The 23,852-nt window shown below is 37.5% G+C and overlaps 1 protein-coding gene across 1 annotated transcript in view; it reads left to right on the top strand.

The window, feature by feature from the left end:
- ARHGEF12 (Rho guanine nucleotide exchange factor 12) overlaps positions 1 to 23,852 on the top strand; it is a 135,596-nt gene that overhangs the window by 62,054 nt on the left and 49,690 nt on the right. Inside the window, exons 23-35 of the mRNA XM_007955910.1 lie at positions 1,944 to 2,069; positions 4,206 to 4,320; positions 5,895 to 5,995; positions 10,588 to 10,665; positions 11,956 to 12,031; positions 14,440 to 14,607; positions 15,857 to 15,944; positions 16,511 to 16,597; positions 16,733 to 16,812; positions 17,063 to 17,296; positions 20,079 to 20,549; positions 21,954 to 22,267; positions 23,535 to 23,604. Of these exons, the coding sequence (XP_007954101.1) occupies positions 1,944 to 2,069; positions 4,206 to 4,320; positions 5,895 to 5,995; positions 10,588 to 10,665; positions 11,956 to 12,031; positions 14,440 to 14,607; positions 15,857 to 15,944; positions 16,511 to 16,597; positions 16,733 to 16,812; positions 17,063 to 17,296; positions 20,079 to 20,549; positions 21,954 to 22,267; positions 23,535 to 23,604 (2,008 nt within the window). The remainder of the gene's footprint in view (positions 1 to 1,943; positions 2,070 to 4,205; positions 4,321 to 5,894; positions 5,996 to 10,587; positions 10,666 to 11,955; positions 12,032 to 14,439; positions 14,608 to 15,856; positions 15,945 to 16,510; positions 16,598 to 16,732; positions 16,813 to 17,062; positions 17,297 to 20,078; positions 20,550 to 21,953; positions 22,268 to 23,534; positions 23,605 to 23,852) is intronic.

Here is a 23,852-nt window from a genome sequence, read left to right as displayed (position 1 = left end):
CCTATTTAGAAAATGGGGAAAAACAGAATGAATTAACCGATCTGGCTTGTGACTATTGGATACCAAAAAAACAAATCAAACTCACTGCCATCGAGTTGATTCTTACTCATAGCGACCCTCATTGGGTTTCCGAAGCAGTAAATCTTTACAGAAGTAAATTATCCCATCTTGCTAGTAGGTTTGAACCACCAACCTTCTGGTTAGCAGTCAAATGCCTTAGGCACTGCACCACCAGAGCTCCTTAACTATTGGATCCAGAGAATTAATGTAGAGAAAGCATTGGCCAGAAGTCCTAAAAGGAAAAATCATAAGTATGCCTTTAGATTTACCCATGCTATTTAAAAAAAAAAAAAAAAAACTTTGAAGAGTGTTATACAGGTGTCAGTCCCTTTCCAAGGGGGTAAATATTTATGGAAGTAGATTGCCCCTTCTTCCTTCTGTGGAGTGGCTGGTGGGTTTAAACTGCCAGCCTCTGGTTAGCAGACAAATGCTTTAGGCACTGTGCCACCAGAGCTCCTTTTTGGATCACGTTAGGTACACTTAAAACTGCTTAAGGTTAGGAACATTATTTCTTTTGTAAACACAGCTGCCCTTAGTATTTTCATGACGTTCTGATTAACTAGTAATAATGCTGCTAGTTTTATCTTTAAACATCTCGAGTGTCATATTTTTAGTTGAATAGGAATAAAAGATTGTAGTAACCTATTAAAATATCAGGGAGCTCTGGTAGCATAGTGCCTAAGGCTCTTGACTGCTAACCAGAAGACTGGCAGTTCAAACATACCAGCCACTCCTTGGAAAGAAGGTTGGGCAATCTACTTCTGTAGTGATACTGCCTCGGAAACCCAAGGAGGGGTTGCTGTGTGTTGGGTCCAACTCGACAGCACATAACAACAACAACATTAAAATATCACTTTGACTGTGTCCTTCTTGAAGAGAAGAATACTCTGATTTATTTATGAACCCATTGCAAGAGGAGTTTTCACAAAATATCTTCCATGTAGAAACTTTTGGGACTATGACTTTAAATAAGAGGTTGTCTGGAAAACCTCTTTGTAAACCATACAGCAATTACAGTGTTGTGGTAGTGTTGGAAACATTTATTCCCTCTATATACTTTATTGGGAGCTCTGGTAGCATAGTGGCTAAGGCACATGACTGCTAACCAGAAGGCTGGCGGTTCAAACCCACCAGCCACTCCTCGAAGGGAAGATGGGGCAATCTACTTCCGCAGTGATACTGCCTCAGAAATCCAAGGAGGGGTCGCTATGAGTCGAGTCCGAGTCGATAGCACATAACAACAACAACATATACTTTATTATAGTACTTATTTTGACTGAAGCACTTGTTAGGTGGTTTATCAGAAACTTTTAAATCATAGCATACACAGATTTAAAAATACCAGTTAAAAGTATAATACTTAGCTAAAGGGGTTTATAGACTCATGGATCTCTCCCTCAAATCAGCTCTAGCCTCTGCACAGCAGTGATTTAATTTTATTCTTACCCAGAAAGTTATGACCTGCTTTGGGTTCATAGTGTGTAAGAGAGAAAGCTGGAATCCCAAGGATTTGCTTCCAGGAGGAGTCACAGCATAATTTTGTGCTGGTGTCAGGATCTAAGGAAATGAAAATTTAATCTCAGTCTCCAGGCATTTTTGTGTCTCGTATTCCCTACCCATCAACCTTTCCTATCTAATTTAGAAGTGTGCAGATTGAAAGGTAATATATTGTGGTAGCCTAAGAGCAAGAAAACATTGGATTTGGTCAGGAAAGTTTTGGATATGTCAAGGTGTCAGACTTTTTTCATGGATAAACATTGATGTTTCTCATCGCTTGAGAATACTTACTTGAATGTTGAAAAGGATTGTAATTGTCATCTTGCCTGGCATTATATAAGCTCAGTATCCCATTCTCTATTGTTTTCTTTACATTCTTGGCACAGTTCAGTGGACCAGGAGAGGAGAAGTTGAAACATGCTGCTGCTACCTTTTGTAGTAACCAACCTTTCGCCCTGGAAATGATCAAGTCTCGTCAGAAAAAGGATTCTCGATTCCAGACTTTTGTGCAAGTGAGTTGAGTGATTCATGTAAGAAAAAAAACTAATGCAAGTTTTTATCAATTATAGAAAAAACTATAATTTTTATAGGGAAATTGTGACTAAGTTGTTTACAAGGATTATATCCATGTTACCATTCTTTTAAAGCCATAAGTTTCTTAAATTAATGAAGATATAAAGTTAGTATTGGAATGGTAAATAATAAAGAATATAGATCAGGATTAAAATATGTGTCATAAAATTCCACATTGTCATGGGAATATTATCAGGAAATGACTCATGTACTCTATTAATAGAATATTGTCAGAATATTAAAATGAGCTAATATCAGTCCCAGGGAAGAATATAACAAGTTATATTCATTGGAGTATACAGGTAGTCCCTGTGTATTGGCCTCCATTCTGACAACTCTGTTGTTAAGTTGGTTCTGACATAAGTCAAATACCTCTTTTTTTCAGTTTTTATTATTACTACTATTTATTATATCTTTATAAATACAATCTTTGTCCTTAGGGATTAGAACCATTACATATGAACTTACAGATATATTTTAATACATACATACATAAACAAATATCATAAGGGAAAAAAAAGAGATGGTTGTAAGTGCAGTTCATCGTAACTTGAATACATCGTAAATTGGGGCCACCTGTATATTGGTATGTGTCAAGGGATGACCAACTACAGCCTATGGGCTATATCCAGCCTATTGCTTGTTTTTGTAAATAAAGTTCTATTGGAACATGATGTATTTGTTTCCCATTGGCACATAACAAATCATAAATGTAGCAACTTAAAACAACATAAATTTAGTACCTCACAGTTTCTGTGGTTTGGGAGTCTAGGTGTTGTTTAGCTAGGTCCATTGTTTAGAGTTTTACTAGGCTGAAATCAAAGTGTTGGCTAGGGATACAGTTTGTATCTGAAGCTCAGGGTCATCGGGTTGTTGGCAAATTTCCTTGTAGCTGTGTAACAGAGATCCTGTCTTCTTAGAGTTGTTAGCTAGGGACCATTCTCAGCAACTAGAGAACATCTGCACCTCTTTGCCATACGGTTCTCATAGACGATTCCCAACATGGATGTTTACTCCCCTCACCCCCAGGCAGGGAGAGGTGCATCTCTCTGATACTTTACTTTTTTTTAAAGGCTCTGATTAGGTCAGGCCCACCTCAAACAGTCTTCATTTTGATTAACTTAAAATCAGCTGATGAGTAGCCTCATCATGGGAGTGTTTACCCCATCATATACACAGGTTGCACCAATATTCAAGGGGGGTTCCACCATTTTACCCTAAAACCCATTGTCATCAAGTTGATTCCTGTTCCTAGTGACCCTATAGGGCAGAGTAGAACTGCCCTATAGGGTTTCCAAGGTTGTAAATCTTACAGAAGCAGACTGCCTCATCTTTCTTCCACACAATGGCTGGTGGGTTCAAACTGCTGACCTTTGGTTATTAGCCCAGTGCTTTAACTGCAACACAACCAGAGCTCCTTCACCAATACTACCAGAGGGTAGGAATCTTGAGAGCCATCTTAGAATCTGGCCTACTATACATAGCCATTCCCATTCATTTACATACTGTCTATGGCTGTGTTTATGCTGTAACATCAGAGTTGAGTAGTTGTGACAGAGATCAATATGGCCTTCCTAGTCTAAAGTATTTACTCTCAGACTCTAAGAAAAAACCTTGCAGATCCCTGGTATAGATGAGCTGGCAAATCCAGACTGGTGATTCATTGTGCCTCCTTAGAAAGGCAGATAGCAATTAGCTGATTAATTTTTAGTAGGAATACCAATCAGAGGAAAATGAAAGGAGATTTTCTGAATAGTTGAGGATGAGACTTTTTGTTACACACGAAAGCAATTCTTAGAGTTGATTATGGGCTCTCTCAGCCCTTGCTTAAACAGAAGACAAAGTCTTTGGTTACTAATAAAGGCCCCTTTCCTCCATTATGTGATTAAAGGAGAAATCAAAAGTATTGCATGGTGTGGAGATGTCTTGGCCTTTTCATTATCTTAATTTAATAATCAGAACTATGAAGAAGTAAACATACATAGTCAATACATATTATGTGCTAGGTAATTATAGTCTCATGAGAATTAGGACTATAAAAATAAGAATTTACTTATTTCACTGTATAATTTTAGGATGCTGAGAGTAATCCACTATGTCGTCGTCTGCAGCTGAAGGATATCATTCCCACCCAGATGCAGAGGCTTACTAAGTACCCTCTTTTGTTGGACAATATTGCCAAATACACAGGTACAGCATTTTCACTGAAATTAAAAAGCTTAGGAACGAAAATTTATTAAGCCTGACCAGTGTGGGTTCCAGAGAGGAGGTGGATTTAGGGTACATTATAATTCCATCCCTCCTGTTTTGAAACATGAAGTAAATATGAGTTTCTCAACTGATCTTTGGGCTCTTATACCTGGGTCTCATTAATATCCCTTTCAACCAAACCCTTGTGTCTTAAGTGTCTGAGAATTTGAATGCATAATTGGAAAATTTAAAATTATGATACTTTATAACACAAGTGGTTTATACTCATAAATTAATTTTATACTTGATTGTATAGTTGGACTATTATTTGGAGGATTATAATTTGAATATTCTGATTGTGCATTATTTACATTGTAAACATCAATGTAGCATTAACACATTTTGGTGAATTTCATTTTCTTTCAGTGATGCAAATGCCATAATCTTTTTTTTTTTCTCTTTAAATATAATCTTAAAATTTAAATAAATTTATTTTGGGTTATTATGAATTGTGTTGTCATTAAAAAATACTGCTTTGCAGGTCCACTGCACATAATCATGGAGGCTGTACACTGAATCTGGTGTGGGATAGGGGAGGCATTTATATAGCTTATAATGTGAATGGGACCTGCCCTTTGGAGTTGTATAACATAGCAAGACCAAAGCATAACTTTTTGGATTCTATACCGTGATTTCTTTAAAAGCTTACTATTTATGTTTAAATTGTAGTCATAATATGTCTCACTACTCCAAAAAGTATCTGCATCAAAATTTTGCTGTAGGTATTCACTTGGTATAAAATTACACACACATCTCACTTATCGACATGGTCAGGTTCCAAAGACCAGGTCATTATGTGAAAATCAGCATTATGTGAAATAGTTACGATTTCCTGCCCCAGCTTCCCCTCTTCTGTGGCCCAAGCCTTCCCTGCTAGGTCGTCATGGCTCCTCTGTATCTGCATCTCACTCTCACTCTGCTCACTGGAATGTGAATCTGTGCTGCAGGCTACTGGTCAGGTGTTCTCAGCAGTCTAGTGTCCCAGCTTGGACTCTGTGGCATACTAAGTACAGAAAGTGGGGCAGTGCTGGCTGGACAGTGCACAGCAGCCTTGGCCAGGGGGTGGCTGCTGAGTATCACCCATGGCTGTTGCACCCTCCTTGCACCTGCTAGCTGGTACCGCATGCAAGAGGAGCTCAGCACTGGGAGAGCCTGGAGGAGAGAAGCTAAACGCAGGCTAGGAGGAGCCAGAGCTTTGGGACTCCTCGGTTCCAGATGGGGGTTAAATACCCTGGAAGGCGGCACAGCTCCTCCCTCTTCATGCAAGCATGCACACACACATGCAAGTTGAAGGCAATGATGGTATATGAGTGGCCGGGGTCTTCAGTGCTCAAAATAGTCAGTAGATCTTTTCTCTTCTTATAAATGCAAAATGTCAATAATGAGATAGTGGATAAGTGAGGAGGGCAGGGGTGTGTGTGTGTGTGTGTGTGTGTGTGTATACTTTTTTGGGGGAAAAAAACTCTTTTCTCATTTCCTCCATTTTACATTTTGCATTTTCCCTGCATATTTAGAATGGCCAACAGAAAAAGAAAAGGTGAAGAAAGCTGCAGATCACTGTCGTCAGATCTTAAATTATGTTAATCAGGCTGTCAAGGAGGCAGAAAACAAGCAGGTAAGATGGGAAAAGCAAGAAAATAGATGACATAATAAGAATGTTAAATTAGTATTAGCTGGAATCTGTACAATAATAATTAGAGGGCAAAACTTTTTTTATGTTTTAATGGTGATTTGGGTGAAAGTTTACAGAGCACATTCACTTTCTATACAGCAGCTCACATGTACTTTGTCTCATGACATTGACTGCAATTTCCCACAATGCTGCAGTTCCCCTCCCACTTCCTCCCCATAGTTAAGTCTTCTCTGTTTCCTTCCTTCCCATACACTCCTACTTGAAGGGCAAAACATTTTTTACCTATTCATATGATAGGTAGGTCCAAATCATTTTGTGACAGAACATTAGAGCTGTGTTTGACTTTTTTGAGCATCTCAGTTGTGATAGCTGCTATGAAGGAGAATTTTAGGGTGCTATGAATATAAGAAACGTTGTTGGTTCAGTAGTAGAACTCTCACTTCCCATACAGGAGACCTGGGTTTGATTCCCACCCAGTGCACCTCATGCTTGGTCACCACCAACCCATAATTGAAGGTTAGCATGTGCTGAACAGGTTTCAGTGGCATTTCCAGATGAAGACAGATTAGGAAGAAAGGCCTAGTGATCTAACTTCTGAAAAGCAGCCAATGAAAATGCCATGGATCAGTTCAATCTGCAGCTGATCACAGGACCAGGCAATGTTTTGTTCCATTGTGACTGGGGACACCATTAATTGGGAGCCAATTCGTTGGCAGCTAACAGCAACGAGTATATAACTAGGGGGCCTAGCCTAGTTTGGTGAAGTTGAGCAGTGATTATCAGAGAAGCTTCCTTGAGGAATTGACTTTTGAGCCAACCTCTGAAGAATTAATGGAAATGAACCAAAAGAGTGTGAAAGAAGACAGCCTTCCAGGTATAAGGAATGGCATGTATGGAAGTCCTGAGGTAAAAGGAAGTATGGTCTCTTTGAGAATTTGGAGGATTAGTGTGGATCATGCCCAAAGAGCAGAACTTCTCTGGGCATTGTGATAAAGTGATTGTGATATGAAATGAGGTGAAGTAGGCCAGGGCCAAATCATACAGGGCCTTGTAGACCATGTTAAAGATTTTTTTTTATTATTTTATTTTATTCTAAGAGCAATAGGAATTCATTACAGATATTGAAGAAGGAGGTGGCATGTTCAGGTTTTCACTTTAAAAGTATCACTCGTACTACTCTATAGGGAATAGGCTGAAGGGGGCAAGAGGGTGGATGAAAAGAGCTTAGTTAGTAGTAAGTTGCACCACTTAAGGCCAGAAACTACAATAGCTTAGAGACATTCAAGAATTGGAGAAGTATTTAGAAGGTAAAATTGACAGGCCTTGGTGATGGATTTCAGTTGGTAATTGATTACGGTAGGATTTGAAGAAGAAGTAATGTCAAGAATAAATCCCAGATCTCTGGCTTGTGCATTTGAAGAACAGGATGGGAGAGTGAAAAAACCCTAGATTTATGGGGAAGCTGATCAGTTTGCCATATCAAGTGATGGAGTTAACAGTAAACAATTAGCTATATGAGTCTAGTTCTAAGAGAACTATACTCAAAATAAAAATTTAAGACTGTGACCATATAGAGAGACTCATTGAATCTATGGACATGGATGTAATTTCTTAGGAACTGAGTATGATGACAGTCCTGTTGGTAAGGCTGCGGGAAAATCGGTACTTTGAAATGTATTGTCTGAAGTGAGAAAGAATCACCTAGGAGGGCAACTTGGCAATACAAACAGTCATTGAGTTAGGAAGAAGATATTTTCCTAACTGTATCTTTAAGAAATTGTAGGTCAGTCAGAAGAGCTGAGTAAGGTTATCTACTTTAGTGCAAGAAAAGACTTGAAGCCTTTTTGATGATTTAAAAGCAGCACATGTAGCAAGTGAAGGTGATTGTGATAAAGTGTTTATTTTAAGTAGGGGTTGGGTCATGCTTTTCAAAGTGAGTGGAAATTTACATAATGTTAAAGCAGGGCTTCCAAACAGTGTTGCTCTGATGAAAGATGGCTGCATCCTGCCCAAAGTTGGTGGCTGGCTTGAATATGTATGGCTTTCCACAGCCCTGCCAGTAATCCAGTGTCATGTATCAGGTTCCTGAAAGGGCTCACTACATCTCTTCCAAGTCTCCCATTCCAGGGCTTAGACCTATAATTCTTCCTGTTCCGGTTACCATAATGAATCACCCAAATTATATAAATTCAGGTCTGTTCCTGTTTACTTTCTCAGCCATGACAGAACTGGTTGGAAGTCCTGCATTAAAGGGCCAATAGGAGTTGTCTGTAAGTCTGAAGTTCGTAACCTAGGCGACTGCCTGTATTTATAAAAATTAAAAATGTGCATACCCAAATATCTACCTTTTGACCCAAAAATTCTTTTTTAGGGATTTACCCAAGAGTAATGAAGGTATATATACACAAAAAGACTTGTACAAGAATGTTTCTAGTAGCTTTATTCTTAAGAGCCAAAAACTAGAAACAGCCCAAGAGTTCATCAATAGGAAAACGGATAAACCTACTATGGTATACAGTAGAATACTCCAGCAATAAAAAGGAATGAGCTACTGATACAATATGGATTAATCTCACAAATATATGTGGGTGAAAGAAAACAGACACAACAAAAGAGTACATACATACGATTCCATTTACAAGAACTTGTAGAATAGACTAAAGCAATCTGTGGTGGAAAAACATGAGAGAAGTAGTTGCCACTGAGGATGCAGTGGGTGAAGATTGACTGGGAAGAAATATGGTGGAACTTTCTGGGATGATGGTATTGTGATTTTTGCTTTTAATAATATTTTATGGTGTTTTAGGTACAAACTTATACAGAAAATTAGGTTCCCATTTAACAATTTTTATACAGATTATTCTGTGTCATTGGTTACATTTTTCACAATATGTCAAGCATTCTCATTATTTCCATTAAGCTAGCTTTCTTGCCCCTCCTTATCTTTATTTTAGGATAAATGTTGACCATTTAGTTTCATATAGTTGATTATTTAGAAGAGCATGGTACTCATGGGTAATAATTATTTTATAAACCAATCTCAATTATTTGGATGAATAGTGACCTCTGAGAGTTGCTTTAGTTCCAAGTTCAAAGAGCATATTAGGGTGATAGTCTCAAGGGTTACTCTAGTCTCTGTCAGTCCAGTAAGTCTGATCTTTTTAAGAATTTGAGTTTTGTTCTTTTTTCCTGTTCTGTCTGAGACTTTCTATTGTGTCCCAGGTCAGAATGGTTAGTAGTAGTAGCCAGGCACCATCTAGTTCTTCTAGTCTCAGGCCAGATGAGGCCATGGTGTTAATGGTGTTAATTTTCTGTCTTGACAAGAGTTTGCCTTGCATAGGTGACCCATTTGTCAAAACTTAGGGAAAGGTACACTTAAGATGTAAATTTTACTTTAAAAAAAAAAACATAAAAACTGTAAGCAAATACCAAATTCTTTTTTCTTTTTCAAATATTGAATTCTTGTTAATGATATGCATACTGAAATGTTTATGGGTGAGGTATATTTATATCTGCAACTTATTTGAAATGCATCCACAAACAAGATGGACTGATGAATAGAGGGATGAATAGATGGATAGATAATTGATAAAAACAAATAGTGCAAAATGTTAATTGTGAAATGTAAGTGGTAGGCATATGGGTATTCACTAAACACATTGAAACTTTTCTCTATGTTTGGAAGTTTTATAATGTTGAAAAAAAATACACATACTGTTAGATCTAACAGTTCTTCTAGGAATTTATCATGCAGATACCTCTACATACTCGTGTAAAGGCATATGTTTAAGAACATTTTATTGTAGCATTGTCAGGTAGAAGAATGGAAGTGACCTAAATGTTCATCGGTACAGTCTAGTTAAGTAAATTATAATTCATTCAGAGTTGAGTATCAAGCAGCCGTGAAAAAGAATGAGACAGCTCTGTGTTCCACTAATATACAGTACTCTCTAACATATATTAATAAGTGATACACACAGGAATGCATATATGAATATGTTACCATTTGTGTTTTTTTAAAAAAGGATTTACACACACACATAGACAAGCCTATTTCTGTACACAGATACTTTGTTAGCCTTCTTGAAGGCTACTCAAGAAATATGCATTAGAGATTGCTATTTTTACAGAAAATTGAAGGGAGACAGAGGACAGGGCTGATGAAGACTTACTTTGTATTTTGTGCCTTATTTTACCTTCTAAATTTTATATCGTGTGCTTGAGTTACATATTCAAAAAATAAATACAAACTAGTTAGAGGGCAATGTGTTTGACAAAAAGAGAAAAAATAACCAGAGAGGAGAAAAACCAGGAGAGTGTAATATCACAAAAGCCAAAGGGAGAGAGTGGTTTTTTTTTCTTTTAATTTTATTTGTTGTTGTTGAGTGTGTACACAGCAAAACATACCAGTTACAGTTCGAGAGAGTGTTTTAAGAAAGAATGAGTTGTCAATCCTGTCTAATGTTGTAGAGAGCTCAGTAAAATGCAGATTTAAAATGTCGATTTTATTTAGGAATGGGGTGGTCATTGATGATCAAAGTAGTAACCTTAACTTCAATTTGTCTAATTTTCAGCGCTTAGAAGATTATCAACGTCGCCTTGATACCTCCAATCTGAAGCTGTCAGAGTACCCAAATGTTGAAGAGCTCAGGGTAAGAGATGGTCAAATTATAATTTAAAAAAGCGTAAAATTCACTAAAGACCTAGCAGATAATTAAAACATTTCAGTGGGAGCACATATCACCTAAAAGATTTCTATAGTTTATTCTTCCTTTCAAATCTCAGATTGTATAAGAATTACTTTAGTCTTTCATTAGAGAACTAACTTTATGCGACAGGAATTGGCAGGAGACTCAGGAGCAGTGGTTATTATTAAGTTTAATTTTATTGTCTTCTCTAGTTTGAATAAGAATAGTACTTTTACTGTGGGAAATTTCCAGATATTTAAGTAAAGCAAGATAACTTATATTTCCATGAAGCTCTTCAAAAACATTAAAGCTTAAACTATTATAGGAATGATTGCCACTTCTAGCAAGTGGACTCTTGTACGAAGTAATTTTGTAGGATTTTATGTCTTTCTTACACTATTTCAGGAGCTCTGGTGGCGTAGTGCCTAAGGCATTTGACTGCTAACCAGAAGGCTGGCGGTTCAAACCCACCAGCCACTCCTTGGAAGGAAGGTTGGGCAATCTTCCGCAGTTCATACTGCCTAGGAAACCCAAGGAGAGGTCGCTATGAGTCGGATCCAACTTGAGGGCAGTGAGTTTGGTTTGGTTTGGTTTTTTTATACTATTTCACTAGGTAGTTGTTTTGGCAGATTTATTTGTTGACTGTTTAACACTACAAAAAAATAAAACAGACTTTCATGTCATATGTAACTGCTTAACAGGAAGTATGCTCATGTTCTTAGCCTCTTTATGTCCAGAAGATGAGATTTCTAGAGCTGCTTATACTAAAAGATAACTCTTACTAATAAGTTATTAATATTTAGTGCAAATCTGAGCATTACCTGTGGGCCTTTCATGATGAATGCTGTATTTCTTAAAACTTTTGTAACTAGGGCCTTGGGACTCATGGTTCTCTTACAGACAAGCATATCCATCCATTTATTCATCGAAAAATTAAGGAAAGGGTTGAGAATCTAGTGGCTGAATGTTTGTAACTTCATTTCCATAAGATCTTATCATATATTAGAGTGAGATTTGGAAGGCAGCACTCCTGAATGTTTTTCTACCAAGACACCTTTTCCTTTTTAGAAAATGTTATGCAGAGTACTTTAATAGGGTCTTTATTCTGTTTGCAAAAATTAACAATAATAACAGTTAATGTAAGTGGTATCTTTTATATTAAGAATTTCTTTAAAAGAAAGATGAAATTATGCAGAACATCATCACATGAATGCTTGGAAATAATGTGTATGCAATTCTCTTTTATTTTTGCAGAATTTGGATTTAACAAAAAGGAAAATGATTCATGAAGGGCCATTGGTTTGGAAGGTGAATAGAGATAAAACTATTGGTAGGTCTCTTGTTATCTGTTGATTTTGGGAAATGGAGAAGGAAAAGAATAAAAAAGTTTCTTAGCTTTCCTTATGGCTAAAAGGAGGAAGAGTAATCAGTCACAATGCCAGTAGTAGAAGTTAGTGCTTCTTTGCATAATTTATGCACTTACAGATCTGCTTAGGTCTGAAGTGTGTTAAATATTCAGGAAAAGACTTTATGGTTCAGTACTGTTTCCATCATTTTTATACTATATCCATCATTCTTATATTCTCATGAGTTTTTCAGTGCATTTTTGTTTGTTTGTTTGCAGTGTTCCTCCTCTCCCTTCTCACCCTCGGTAACCAACAAAGTTTCCTTCCATATATACACCTTTTTTTGACTTTTTACAATAATGAACTAATACTTCTGTGATTGCCTTATTCCATTCAGCATAATGTCCTCCAAGTTCATCCATGTTATGCATTGTTTTGCAGATTCTACATTATTCTTTAATGTTGCATAGTATTCCATTGTGTATGTACCGTAGTCTGGTTATCCATTCTTCTGTTGACGGGCACCTAGGTTGTTTCCATCTTCTTGCTATTGTACATAGTGCTGCAGTGGACATAGGTGTGCATATATCTATTCTTGTCCTGGCTGTCACTTCTTTAGGATATATATCTATTAATGGGATTACTGGATCAAATGATATTTCTCATTCCAACTTTTTAAGGAATCGCCCTACTGCTTTCCACAGTAGTTGCATCATTTGACAGTCCCACAAGCAGTGTATGAGAGTACCAGTCTCTCCACATCCTCACCAGCATTTGTTATTTTCTATCTTGTTGAACTTTGCCATCCGTGCTGGGGCATTGTTATTTTGATTTGCATCTCTCTGATGGCTGATGATCACCAGCATATCTTCATGTATGTGCTGGTCACCTGAATATCCTCTTTGGTGAAGTGTCTATTCATGTCTTCTGCCCTTTTTTAATTGGATTGTTAATCTTTTTGCTGTTGAGGTATTGGAGTTTCCTATAAATTTTAGAGATAAGTCCCTTGTCAGATATGTTGTTGCCAAATATTTTTTCACAATCTGTAAGTCCTCTTTTAACTCTTTTGGAGAAGTTTTTGGAAGCACATAAAAAATTTAATTTTTAGAAGGTTCCATTCATCTGGTTTATCTTCAGCTGTTTGTGCATTTTGGGTTATGGCTGACAGTCTCTTTATGCCATAAATTAGAGCCCCTAAATTTGCCCCTATTTTTTCCTTGAGGAACTTTAGTTTTAGGTTTCACATTTAAGTCTTTGATCCATCTGGAGTTAGTTTTTGTGTATGGTGTGAGGTATGGATCTTGTTTCATTTTTCTGCAAATGGATATCCAGTCTTGCCAGCACTGTTTGTTAAAGAGACCATCTCTTCCCCACGTAATGGATTTCAGCCCTTTGTCAAAAATCAGCTGACCATAGGTTGATGGATCTATTTCTGGGTCCTCAGTTCTGTTTCACTGGTTTATGTGTCTATCATTGTATCATTAATAACCCACTGGCACTGAGTCTATTCTGACTCATTGTGACCCTATAAGACAGGGTAGAACTGTTCCATATGGTGTCCAAGGCTGTAAATCTTTGACGGAAGCAGAATGCCACAACTTCTTCTTGTGGCGCAGCTGGTGGGTTCAAGCCGCTGACCTTTTGGTTGGCAATCAAGTACTTTAGCCACTGCACCACCAGAGCTTCTTTTCAAATCATGATGGATTCCAGTAAAGATAATAAATCTGGGTTAATCTGATTACCATGTCTAGTATATAACCAGGAGCTCTGGTGGTGTAGTGCCTAAGGTACTTGACTGCTAACCAGAAGGCTAGGGGTTCATACCCACCAGCCACTCCTCAGAAGGAAGGTTGGGCAATCTACTTCCGTAGTGATACTGCCTCAGAAACCCAAGGAGGGGTCGCTATGAGTCTGATCCAACTCCATGACAATGAGTGAATATATAGCCAGGCTGTTTTGACTACTGTGGCTGTGTAGTGGGTTTCGAGATCTCCTACTTTGTTCTTCTTCAATAGTGCTTTGCTTATTTGAGGTCTCTTTCCTTTCTATATAAAATTAGTTATTGGTTTTTCCATATCCTTAAAGAATGCTGATGGGTTCTGGATTGGGATTTATTCTCATGAGTTTTTGTAAGCTTTCTTTAGACCAATACATCTCAGAATATCTGTGGTAGAGAACTGTTTTTTTTTTTTGTTTTTTTTTTAATTTCTTATCTGTCACAGACTGACATTTCTGTGAACTGCACTAAAAATAAATTACTAATACATGAAATAAAGGCAATATACAAGTCAGTTTTTACATTTAAGATATAAAATGTCTGTCAAATTATTATGAAGTTTATAAAGTATATCTTAATTTCTATACTTACCACCTTTCCTGCTTTCATTTCTAGATCTATACACATTGCTGCTGGAAGACATTCTTGTACTGTTACAAAAGCAGGATGATAGACTGGTGCTAAGGTGTCACAGTAAGATTCTGGCATCTACAGCTGATAGCAAACACACGTTTAGCCCTGTCATTAAGTTGAATACAGTGTTGGTTCGACAAGTAGCAACAGGCAAGTATGTCCACTGAGCAGCTCTAATCGCCAGATTCATTGTGAAGTTGCATAAGGTAGTGTTGTTTACGTAGCACAACCAGCATAGAGTTTTGCTCATTTTATATTCTTAGGCAAATTAAATTTATTTATACTTACAAAGTGAATTTTAAGTAAGAGTTTATACCTCAAAAGTATTTAAGATACCTGGATTTTCTGAATGATTTTCTGCATTCAAAACATTTTATATAGTTTGCTTTATGCAGATTACTTTAGTGTTCATTCCGTGTTCAAATCATTAATAACCCACTGGCATTGAGTTGATTCTGACTCATAGTGACCCTATAAAACAGGGTAGAATTGCCCCATACAGTGTCCAAGGCTGTAAATCTTTGACGGAAGCAGAATGCCACAACTTTTTCCTGTGGAGCAGCTAGTGGGTTCAAACCACTGACATTTTGATTGGCGGTCAAGTGCTTTAACCACCAGAGCTTCTTTTCAAATCATTGATAGATACCAGTAAAGATAATGGATATGGGTTAATCTGGTTGCCATGTCTAGTGTATAGCCTTTTTAACTTAGGATTTTAAGGGGTTTTTTTTGTACTATTTCACTAGGTAGTTGTTTTCACAGATTTATTTGGTGGAAGTTTAACATAGACTTTTATGTATGTAACAAGTAATCCCAACTTTTTAAATTAAAAAGCTTTCATTAAAGTGGTATATCTTTTGATTTGGTAAAAATAAAGCAAAAGCTGGAAACGTAAGTATAGTTTGGGCTTTTTTAAACCAGTTGAAGTTGGCAGTTATATTTTAACTATACTGAAAATGAAATCCCTTTGAAAACTTGTTCATTCTGTGATGACAAGATAAATTCATGACCTCTTTTATCCAAAACCCATTGAATATTTTTAACAACCTACCAAAACAGCAGTTCAAAATAAATGCAAAAGAGTAGTAGCATTCAGTGCAACTTAGATATATTGACATCTTCCTATTTTTAATAAATTGCTATGGGAACAGTGTTAATTTTTGTAATCTTTGTTTTACTAAAGCAGTATATGTATAGTATAATACAGTAAATTGAACAAATTTTAAGCCTATGGCTAGTGAATTTTTACAAAGTGAATACAAAATAAACACATGCAACCTTTATCTAGATTAAGATGCAGAATATTACCAAGACTCTAGAAACCTCCCTTACGTCCCCTGTAGATACAGTGTTAGAATAAATTTTGTCTTTTTCTCTCCCCCCCACCCCCCACACACAGATAACAAAGCTTTATTCGTCATTTCCATGTCAGACAATGGAGCCCAAATTTATGAACTGGTGGCTCAGACGGTTTCTGAAAAGACTGTGTAAGTATTAAATTGGGCTGCCTTGCTCTAATATTTTTTATTATACTGATGTATAATATTCTACAAACTTAACTTTGTTTAATAGGACTTTGAAAACCAAAAACTATATGAAAACCAAGCACTATCTCTATATTCTTTTAGAGAGATTCTTTTAGAATCTTTGGATTCTATTTTATTAAAATTATCCTTTCTTAAACAAAAAATTATCGGAAGTGCCAAGTGAAGTTTTTTAATGGGTAGTATGTCCAAAACAATGTTGTTGTTAACGTGCCGTCGAGTCAGACCCGGCTGACAGCAACCCCTCCTTGGGTTTCCGAGGCAGTATCACTACAGAAGTAGATTGCCCCATCTTCCTTCTAAGGAGTGGCTGGTGGGTTTGAACCGCCAGCCTTCTGGTCAGCAGTCAAATGCTTTAGGCACTATGCTACTAGAGCTCCCAAAACAATATTAGGCTTTTCTTTAAGGTATAGTTTTGTGTTTTTGTTTTGTTTTTATTTTTGCTTTCTGAGTATATTTAAGAGTGTTTCTTTTTCCTTTCCCTTTTATATTTTGGGTACTTCTTGAAGCTGGCAGGATCTAATCTGTCGGATGGCTGCATCAGTGAAAGAGCAATCCACAAAGCCAATTCCGTTACCACAGTCACCACCATGCGAGTGAGTGCTCCCTTTGTGTTTTAGTAGGGATTATTTTGTATTTTTGTTTAGAAAAGGAATCAATAACTCTTAATTTTGTTGCAATGATGTTTAAGTACCTCATGAAGCTGGAAGATTGTTTTCTTTGTCCTACAGAGGAGACAATGATGAAGAAGAACCTTCAAAACTAAAAGTGGAACATCATGGCATTTCAGTCACTGGTCTGCAGAGTCCAGGTAAACTCTTCCAACCTGCAAGAATGGAGCCTATCTTTCAAAATGCAAAGAAACCTTAAGACTCTTGGTTTATGCAGATTCTGGCATCATCTATTTGGTTTACCAAACTTCACCGAGCCTTCTGTCTGCCCTGAGTGCTGTATGTTTTACTTAACAGACTACCTCTGTAGCTCATGTATTTCCTGAATGCCTCACGTTAAAAGTTAAAAATTTTGTTAAGATATACTCTACCTTTTCTTCCATTGAACAGACAGAGATTTGGGGTTAGAGTCTCCCTTAATATCATCAAAACGTCAGTCTCATTCACTGGGTACCTCTGGCAAATCAGAGGTCGATGATCTCTTTGTGGCTGAGAGAGAGTTTGCGAAAGAGCACCATGCGGATGAGACTCTAAAGGAAGTTGGAGTAAATTATCAAATAACAATCCCAGATCCACATTTTCCCATCTCCGAAGAACGGTGGGCATTGGATGCGCTAAGGAATTGTAAGTTATAGTCACAATTTATTACCAATACTTATTAAGTACTAAGTTGTCATGGTAGCTATGGGTCGGGTCCGACTTGATGGCACATAACAACAACAACAACAACAAGTTGTCATGTATTTTCCAGGCACTTAGGGAGAATCCAAACAAATATAAAGAAGCATGAGCTGTAATTTTTCCTTTTAAGAAATTTACTTGAGAAGGTGATGGAAACACGCTCCCTTCCCCCCCTCCTTTATTTTTTCCAAGTAAATACTCAAACAATTCAGATTTGTCAAAATTGACTGTGTTGGGTGACCATAGAAGCAGAGGCATCAAAGAACAAAGGAGATGTGATTATGACTTCAAAGAATGTATGACTCAGAAAGATATACAGAAGAATAGAAGATATTTAGACAAGAATAATGGTAGGAACAAAAACACAGAGACAGAAAACTCTGAGGGTTTTCAGAAAGCAGTGAGTAGACCAGTTAGTCTGAGATAGAATGTATAAATTAAAGGAATCATATGAGATAAGATTGGAAACAAAGAAGATGTGCTGTTGAACCCAGCTATTGTGAACTTTGAATAACAAATTAAATCCTCCATACTTTAGGAATGTACACCACAGGGCTTCAAGGACTTTTTTTTCAACTATACATATTCTAATTTTCTTGTCAAGATTCTAGTATTTTCCAGGGTGCTGGCCCTCTGTCCCACCCACCCCCCCAACATACACACACAAACAGACATATATACACATGAGAGTGTGTGGCCCTGGCCACTCTTTTAGCTGCCTCTTCCCCTTCACAGTGTGGTTGAGAATCACTAACAGAATATGCCACTTACATATGGGAATGGATCACATCTTTTAGGTGTACTAAGGTGGGAAAAAGTTGTAAAAAAAAGTCCTCTAGCTGTAGAGAACCACTTGAAAAAGTTTTTAAGCTAGGACATGACTAATGAAAAGAGATTAATCTGAGAGAGCTACCTAAGGCTTAGAATGGAAATAAGTTTGGGGTGGCAGAGTTACTAAGTAAGCTATTATAGGTAGTAGTCTGGGCTTGAGGCTAAAAGGTTTGGGCCTAGAGTATCCAAAGGAAGAAAAATAAGTGGTGGTGTTAACACATACTTAAAACAATTGACTTGTTTGGATGCAGGGCAAAAGAAAGGGAATATTCAGGTATATTTTCAGTGTTCTTGAGAGAGATAAGGGGGAGAAAGAGGACCCCCCTCCATGCCCACCTCAGACACACTTTGTTTGTTTGGCAGATGTTATAGGCTCAGTTTTACAACATATTTGAGATTAAGATAAGAATGACAAGGCATTTAAGAGGACATGACTAGCAAGAAATTAGTGTTAGGATTGGTACTCTGGGGAGAGGTGATGGAGAGAGATTGGGGAAGAGATGGTTTTGAATGTCAAAGCCATAAGACTTCATAGAATCTCTGAGGCAGTGAATAGAGAGCAGAAAGGTAGGGGGTCAAAGGCTCAACATACATGGACCTTTTTTTTTTCCTAAAGAGGGCTTCGAACTGATTCTCCTCAGCTCATTCATGACTGATGAAGCAAAACTGTAATGGACCTGAATTTGTAAAATGTGAGTGAACCAGAATAATACTGGAAGGGGAAAAATTACGAGTCAACATCCCGCTAGCAACTTAATCTCCCTCTCAGAAAACAAGGGCAGCATGTGCATTGCATAGCAACCAAATCTCTTGACCAGCAGAGTCATAATCAGTAGTGCCCTGCTCAAATTTGATGGGCCACCATACTGCTTTGAATGTGTGTCTCTCTCCATAGTCCTGGCAATAATCCAGTCTCCTGCATCAGGCTCCTGAAGGTTTACTGTGCTTATTCCAAGTCTGCCATCCCAGGCCTTTCAATCCATAATTATTCCCATTCCCTTATCATTCTGCTTCACCCAACTTTTTAAAATTCAGATCTGTTCTGATTTTACTCTCAGCCATGAGTGAACCAGTTTGAAGCTCTGATAGAAATTAAGCCAGGGATGAAAATAGAGAATTGGTCAAGTTACTCAAAACCTAATTTACTTTAAATTCTCTTAAATTGACATTATCTTAATGATATCTAATGGTTTGACTAACATTGTCCAAGTAATTTTATCATCATGTGAGTGACCTCATTACATCACTTTGTCCATTTGGAATTAAATTGATTCTTATTTTCAACAGCCTCAAGAAGCTGTACTTCTAATAAGATAATTTTAAAAACACTGATAAATATTTCCTTATTCTTTGAAATTATACATGCTACCAGATCATTAGAATTAAATTGCATTACAAGGCACTTTTATTTCTGTCTTGGAGATTCTTTGGGTTATTATAAATAGTAAAATAAATTTCTGTGTATCTAAGAAAATTAAAAAATAACATAATGCCAATGTATAGGATGTCTGCTTCAAGAAAAAGCAAAACCTTTAGCATTTTTTTTCTGGCTTAACATAGCCTTTCAGCATCCTGAACAAAAATACCTTTGTGGTATTATTTTAGTTACATGGAACAAAAAATAGAAACATGGGTATTTAAGAATTCTAAGGCTCTGCTTAGATCTTTTCCATTCTAGTTTAGTGTTAAATCATCTCTAGAAAATGGTGCTTTATTTCACTTTCAAAACAAAACAGTGATTGTGTGAAATGAGTATTTGATCATATGTTATTAAAAACGTACTTATTTTTGAGGTATAAATTGGTATATCAGCTAATTTAATTCTGGTAGTCTGAGGTTATACTGAGGTGATATAGTGAATGTGATTTTTTTTTTCCCTTTCCTAAATTTTCAGTGGGTTTGTTGAAGCAGTTGCTGGTACAACAGCTAGATTTGTCTGAGAGGAGTACTCAGGAAGACTGGCAACATTTCCCAAGATCTAGGACAGCCTCTCAGGGGGTACAGGCAGACAGTGGAATTCAGAACTCTGAAAATACTAAGGCCTGTCATCCTGGTGAAGGACAGATACCCTTTAGAACTGGAACTGGTGACATTTCTGCATGTTGCAGTCCAAGGACTTCAACTGAATCTTCCATTCCACGAGATTCAGTGATACTGGCATCCCAAGATAGCCAGGCAAGTAACATTGTAGCCATGGACCACATGATTATGACCCCAGAGATGCCTACCACAGAGTCTGAAGGGGGTCTTGATGAGAGTGGAGAGCACTTTTTTGATGCCCATGAAGCACATAGTGATGATAATCCATCAGAAGGCGATGGAGCCATTAAAAAGGAAGAGAAAGATGTTAATTCACGCATCTCAGGCAAGTTTTTTTTTCCCCATTTATACCTTACTTTTGATTGTTACCAGATGTCCTGTGTGCTGAAATGGATGTTTTGGTATCCTGCCATTACAGTCTGTGTGTGTGTGTGTATGTGCATATGTGCTTATGTGTGTCATACATACACATATTTATTGATTGTTTGATTCATCAAACAATTATTGAATCTATTCTATACCAGACCCCATTCTAGGTGTTGGAAGATACAGAAAAATCTCTATTCTTATTAAGTACTAGTAGGGGAAAGAGTAATGGTAAATAAGTAAACAAATACCCAAAAAAACAAACTTACTGCCGACAAGTCAGATCCGACTCATAGCGACCCCTCCTAGGGTTTCCAAGGTGGTATCACTGCAGAAGTTGGTTGCCCAACTGTCCTTCCAAGGAGTGGCTGGTGGGTTTGAACCACCAGCCTTCTGGTTAGCGGTCAGATGCCTTAGACACTATGCTAAGATGTCATATAATGAAAAGTATTAGGAAGAAAATTAAGTCAGACAAGGGGTATAGAGAGTAATGGGAGCAGGGAGGTGTTATTTTAGACAAAGTGATCAGGGAGAGAGCCTCTGATGAATTGACATTTAAGAAAAGACCTACGTGAAGTGAGGGAACAAGCCATGTGGACTCCTGGAGCAGAGTGGCACAGCAGAGAGAAGAGGAGGTGCAATCTCCTGTGTGGCAAAAGGAATAGCAAGAATGTCACGTGGCTAGTTGTTGTTGTTGTGTGCCGTCGAGTCGGCCCCGACTCATAGCGACCCCTCCTTGGGTTTCCGAGGCAGTATCACTACGGAGGTAGGATTGCCCAACCTTCCTTCCGAGGAGTGGCTGGTGGGTTTGAACCGCCAGCCTTCTGGTTAGCAGTCAAGTGCTTTAGCCACTATGCTACCAGAGCTCCTAGAGGGAGGGAGAAAATGGCCAGAAGTGAGATGAGAGTAGGATTTGGCAGGGGAAGTGGTGGCAAGATCATGTAATGGCTTTGTAGTTTTTAGCTTTTAATTTTTAAAATACTAACTAATGTGAAAAAGGGGAAGACCCTCAATGAGATGGATTGACACAGTGGCTGCAACGATGGGCTCAGACACGGCAAGCAGTGTGAGGGTGGTGCAGGACCAGCAGTGTTTTGTTCTGTTGGACACAGGGTTGCTATGAGTCGGAACCAACTCAATGGCACATAACAACAACATTATGAAAATTATTCAGGAGTTGCCTTGAAATTTTGCTTTAATCTGAGGTGATAAAATTGATTTAAAACTGAACTTGGGAATTAAGGAATTAAGGCTTTCCCTCCTATTCAATAGCTTTTATAGTTGTGAGCAAAATTACCCTATCCCTATTCTCTGATTTGATCACAGGACTAATCTCATCAAACTGTTGTGTCTCTGTCAACAGGAAACTATTTCATCCTTGATGGCTATGAAACCATGCAGGAGAGCTCCACAGATGAGGAGGTTGTCTCCTCGTTTACCCTGCAACCCATGGCAGGTGCCCCCTCTATGGACTCTACCTACCAGCAGCAGCATTCTCCCCAGAACGCTCATTCTGATGGGGCAAACTCACCCTTCACCCCAGAATTCCTGGTCCAGCAGCGCTGGGGAGCGATGGAGGATTCCTGTTTTGAGATCCAGAGTCCCCCTTGTGCAGATTCACAAAGCCAGATCATGGAATACATTCGTAAGATAGAGGCTGACCTTGAACACTTAAAGGTACCTCAAGTTTCAGCATCCTTAGGACTTGATTATAATAAGAAACACATTTGGCAGAGGGGAAGTATAGAATGATTGAAATGCTGATGTGAGTAAACTTGTTCAGGTCCTAGATTTATATGCTTCTTTGATCATTATCCATGAATGGTGGTGGTGTTAGCTATCATTGAGTGAACACAATGGGATCAGACCCATTGTGATCCATAGGGTTTTCAGTGGCTGATTTTTCACTTACTGCTAGGACTTAACTTTCCACCTGAACAAAAAGCTGATATCAGCATATTTTTTTTTTTTTATCTTGTTATAAATCACAGGAACAGAGAAGTTGTAGCTCTATAAACTTTGCATGGGTTTGTGTGGATTTCCAAGTTTAAGAATGTAAATATATTTGGGATTGTTGGCTGGCCTCCATGAGAAGATGTGAACAATAAGCAGAGATAGGTGGGGTTTGTATAGTTAAGAATCTAGGCCAGGAGGTGCTGTAACTTGCCATAACCTCTTAATTGTCTGTGAATCATTAGGTAGTGTTGGTAGTTTCCCAGATGCTGTGACAGATAGAAATTGGCTTCAGTGACTCTCATAATCTAGGAACCAGGACATGAATGGGATTTTTATAAATTGGTGATTGAAGATGGCACTATATTCACCACCAGTTTAAAATTGCCTTGTGATTTCTCAGAAAAGGACTCTGTCTTAAAGTTTGCCATCAGTAGAAACAGCTATCAAAACCCAAACATTTTTTCATTATTTTCAAATAAAAACAAGTAGTTAGAGGCATTAGGGACAGAGTTAAAGTATGATGCCCCTTAATTTTTCTTTTAACTTTATGTGATAGGTTTTCCCTTATTTTATATAATTATAGGTATGTAGCATCATCCTGTGGCTGAGATGAGATGAAATATCTAAAAGGAAATCGCAGGCAGGTCATTTCCAATATAGTTCATACCACATGCTATGGGACTATTTTCAGGGTGACTTCTTGGGGTGAAAAAATCACCTTTTACGATTGTCCCCTCCTCACTTTCTTTTTAACATAGGAAATTCACATTACTCATTAAAGAAAGAAATGAATAAAAAGGATAAAGTTTTGTTTTTTTCCCCACTAACAATATTTTTAACTATGTTAAAGATGACATTTGGAAGCATATATATATATATATATATATATACACACACACACATATGTATATATATAACTAAGTTCGGTTTGTTTTTTGTTTTTCTCATCAAGTTTAAATGAAAAACACATGGGTTTTTTTTTTTACAGAAGGTGGAGGAAAGTTACACCATTCTTTGCCAAAGGCTGACTGGATCAGCTCTCAAAGACAAGTACTCAGGTATGTACAGAAAAGTGTGTTTTAGACTCCAGAGTCATCCTGCCTGAAAAGTACATTGAGTGAAATGATTTATTTTTCTTTAAATGAGCTTCCATTTCTTTTCCATCTTTTTGTTTTGTTTTTTATTTTTTTATTTATTATTTATTGTGATTTGGGTGAAGACTTACACAGCAAATTCGCTTTCCATACAGCAGTTCACATATACTTTGTCGCATGTCATTGACCACAGTTTACCACAATGCAACAGC

The sequence above is a fragment of the Orycteropus afer genome, unplaced genomic scaffold (assembly GCF_000298275.1).
Source record: "Orycteropus afer afer isolate SDZICR_OR568_19922 unplaced genomic scaffold, OryAfe1.0 scaffold00545, whole genome shotgun sequence".
In the NCBI taxonomy this organism is placed as follows: Eukaryota; Metazoa; Chordata; class Mammalia; order Tubulidentata; family Orycteropodidae; genus Orycteropus; species Orycteropus afer.
This window is presented reverse-complemented; position numbering and strand designations above follow the sequence as displayed.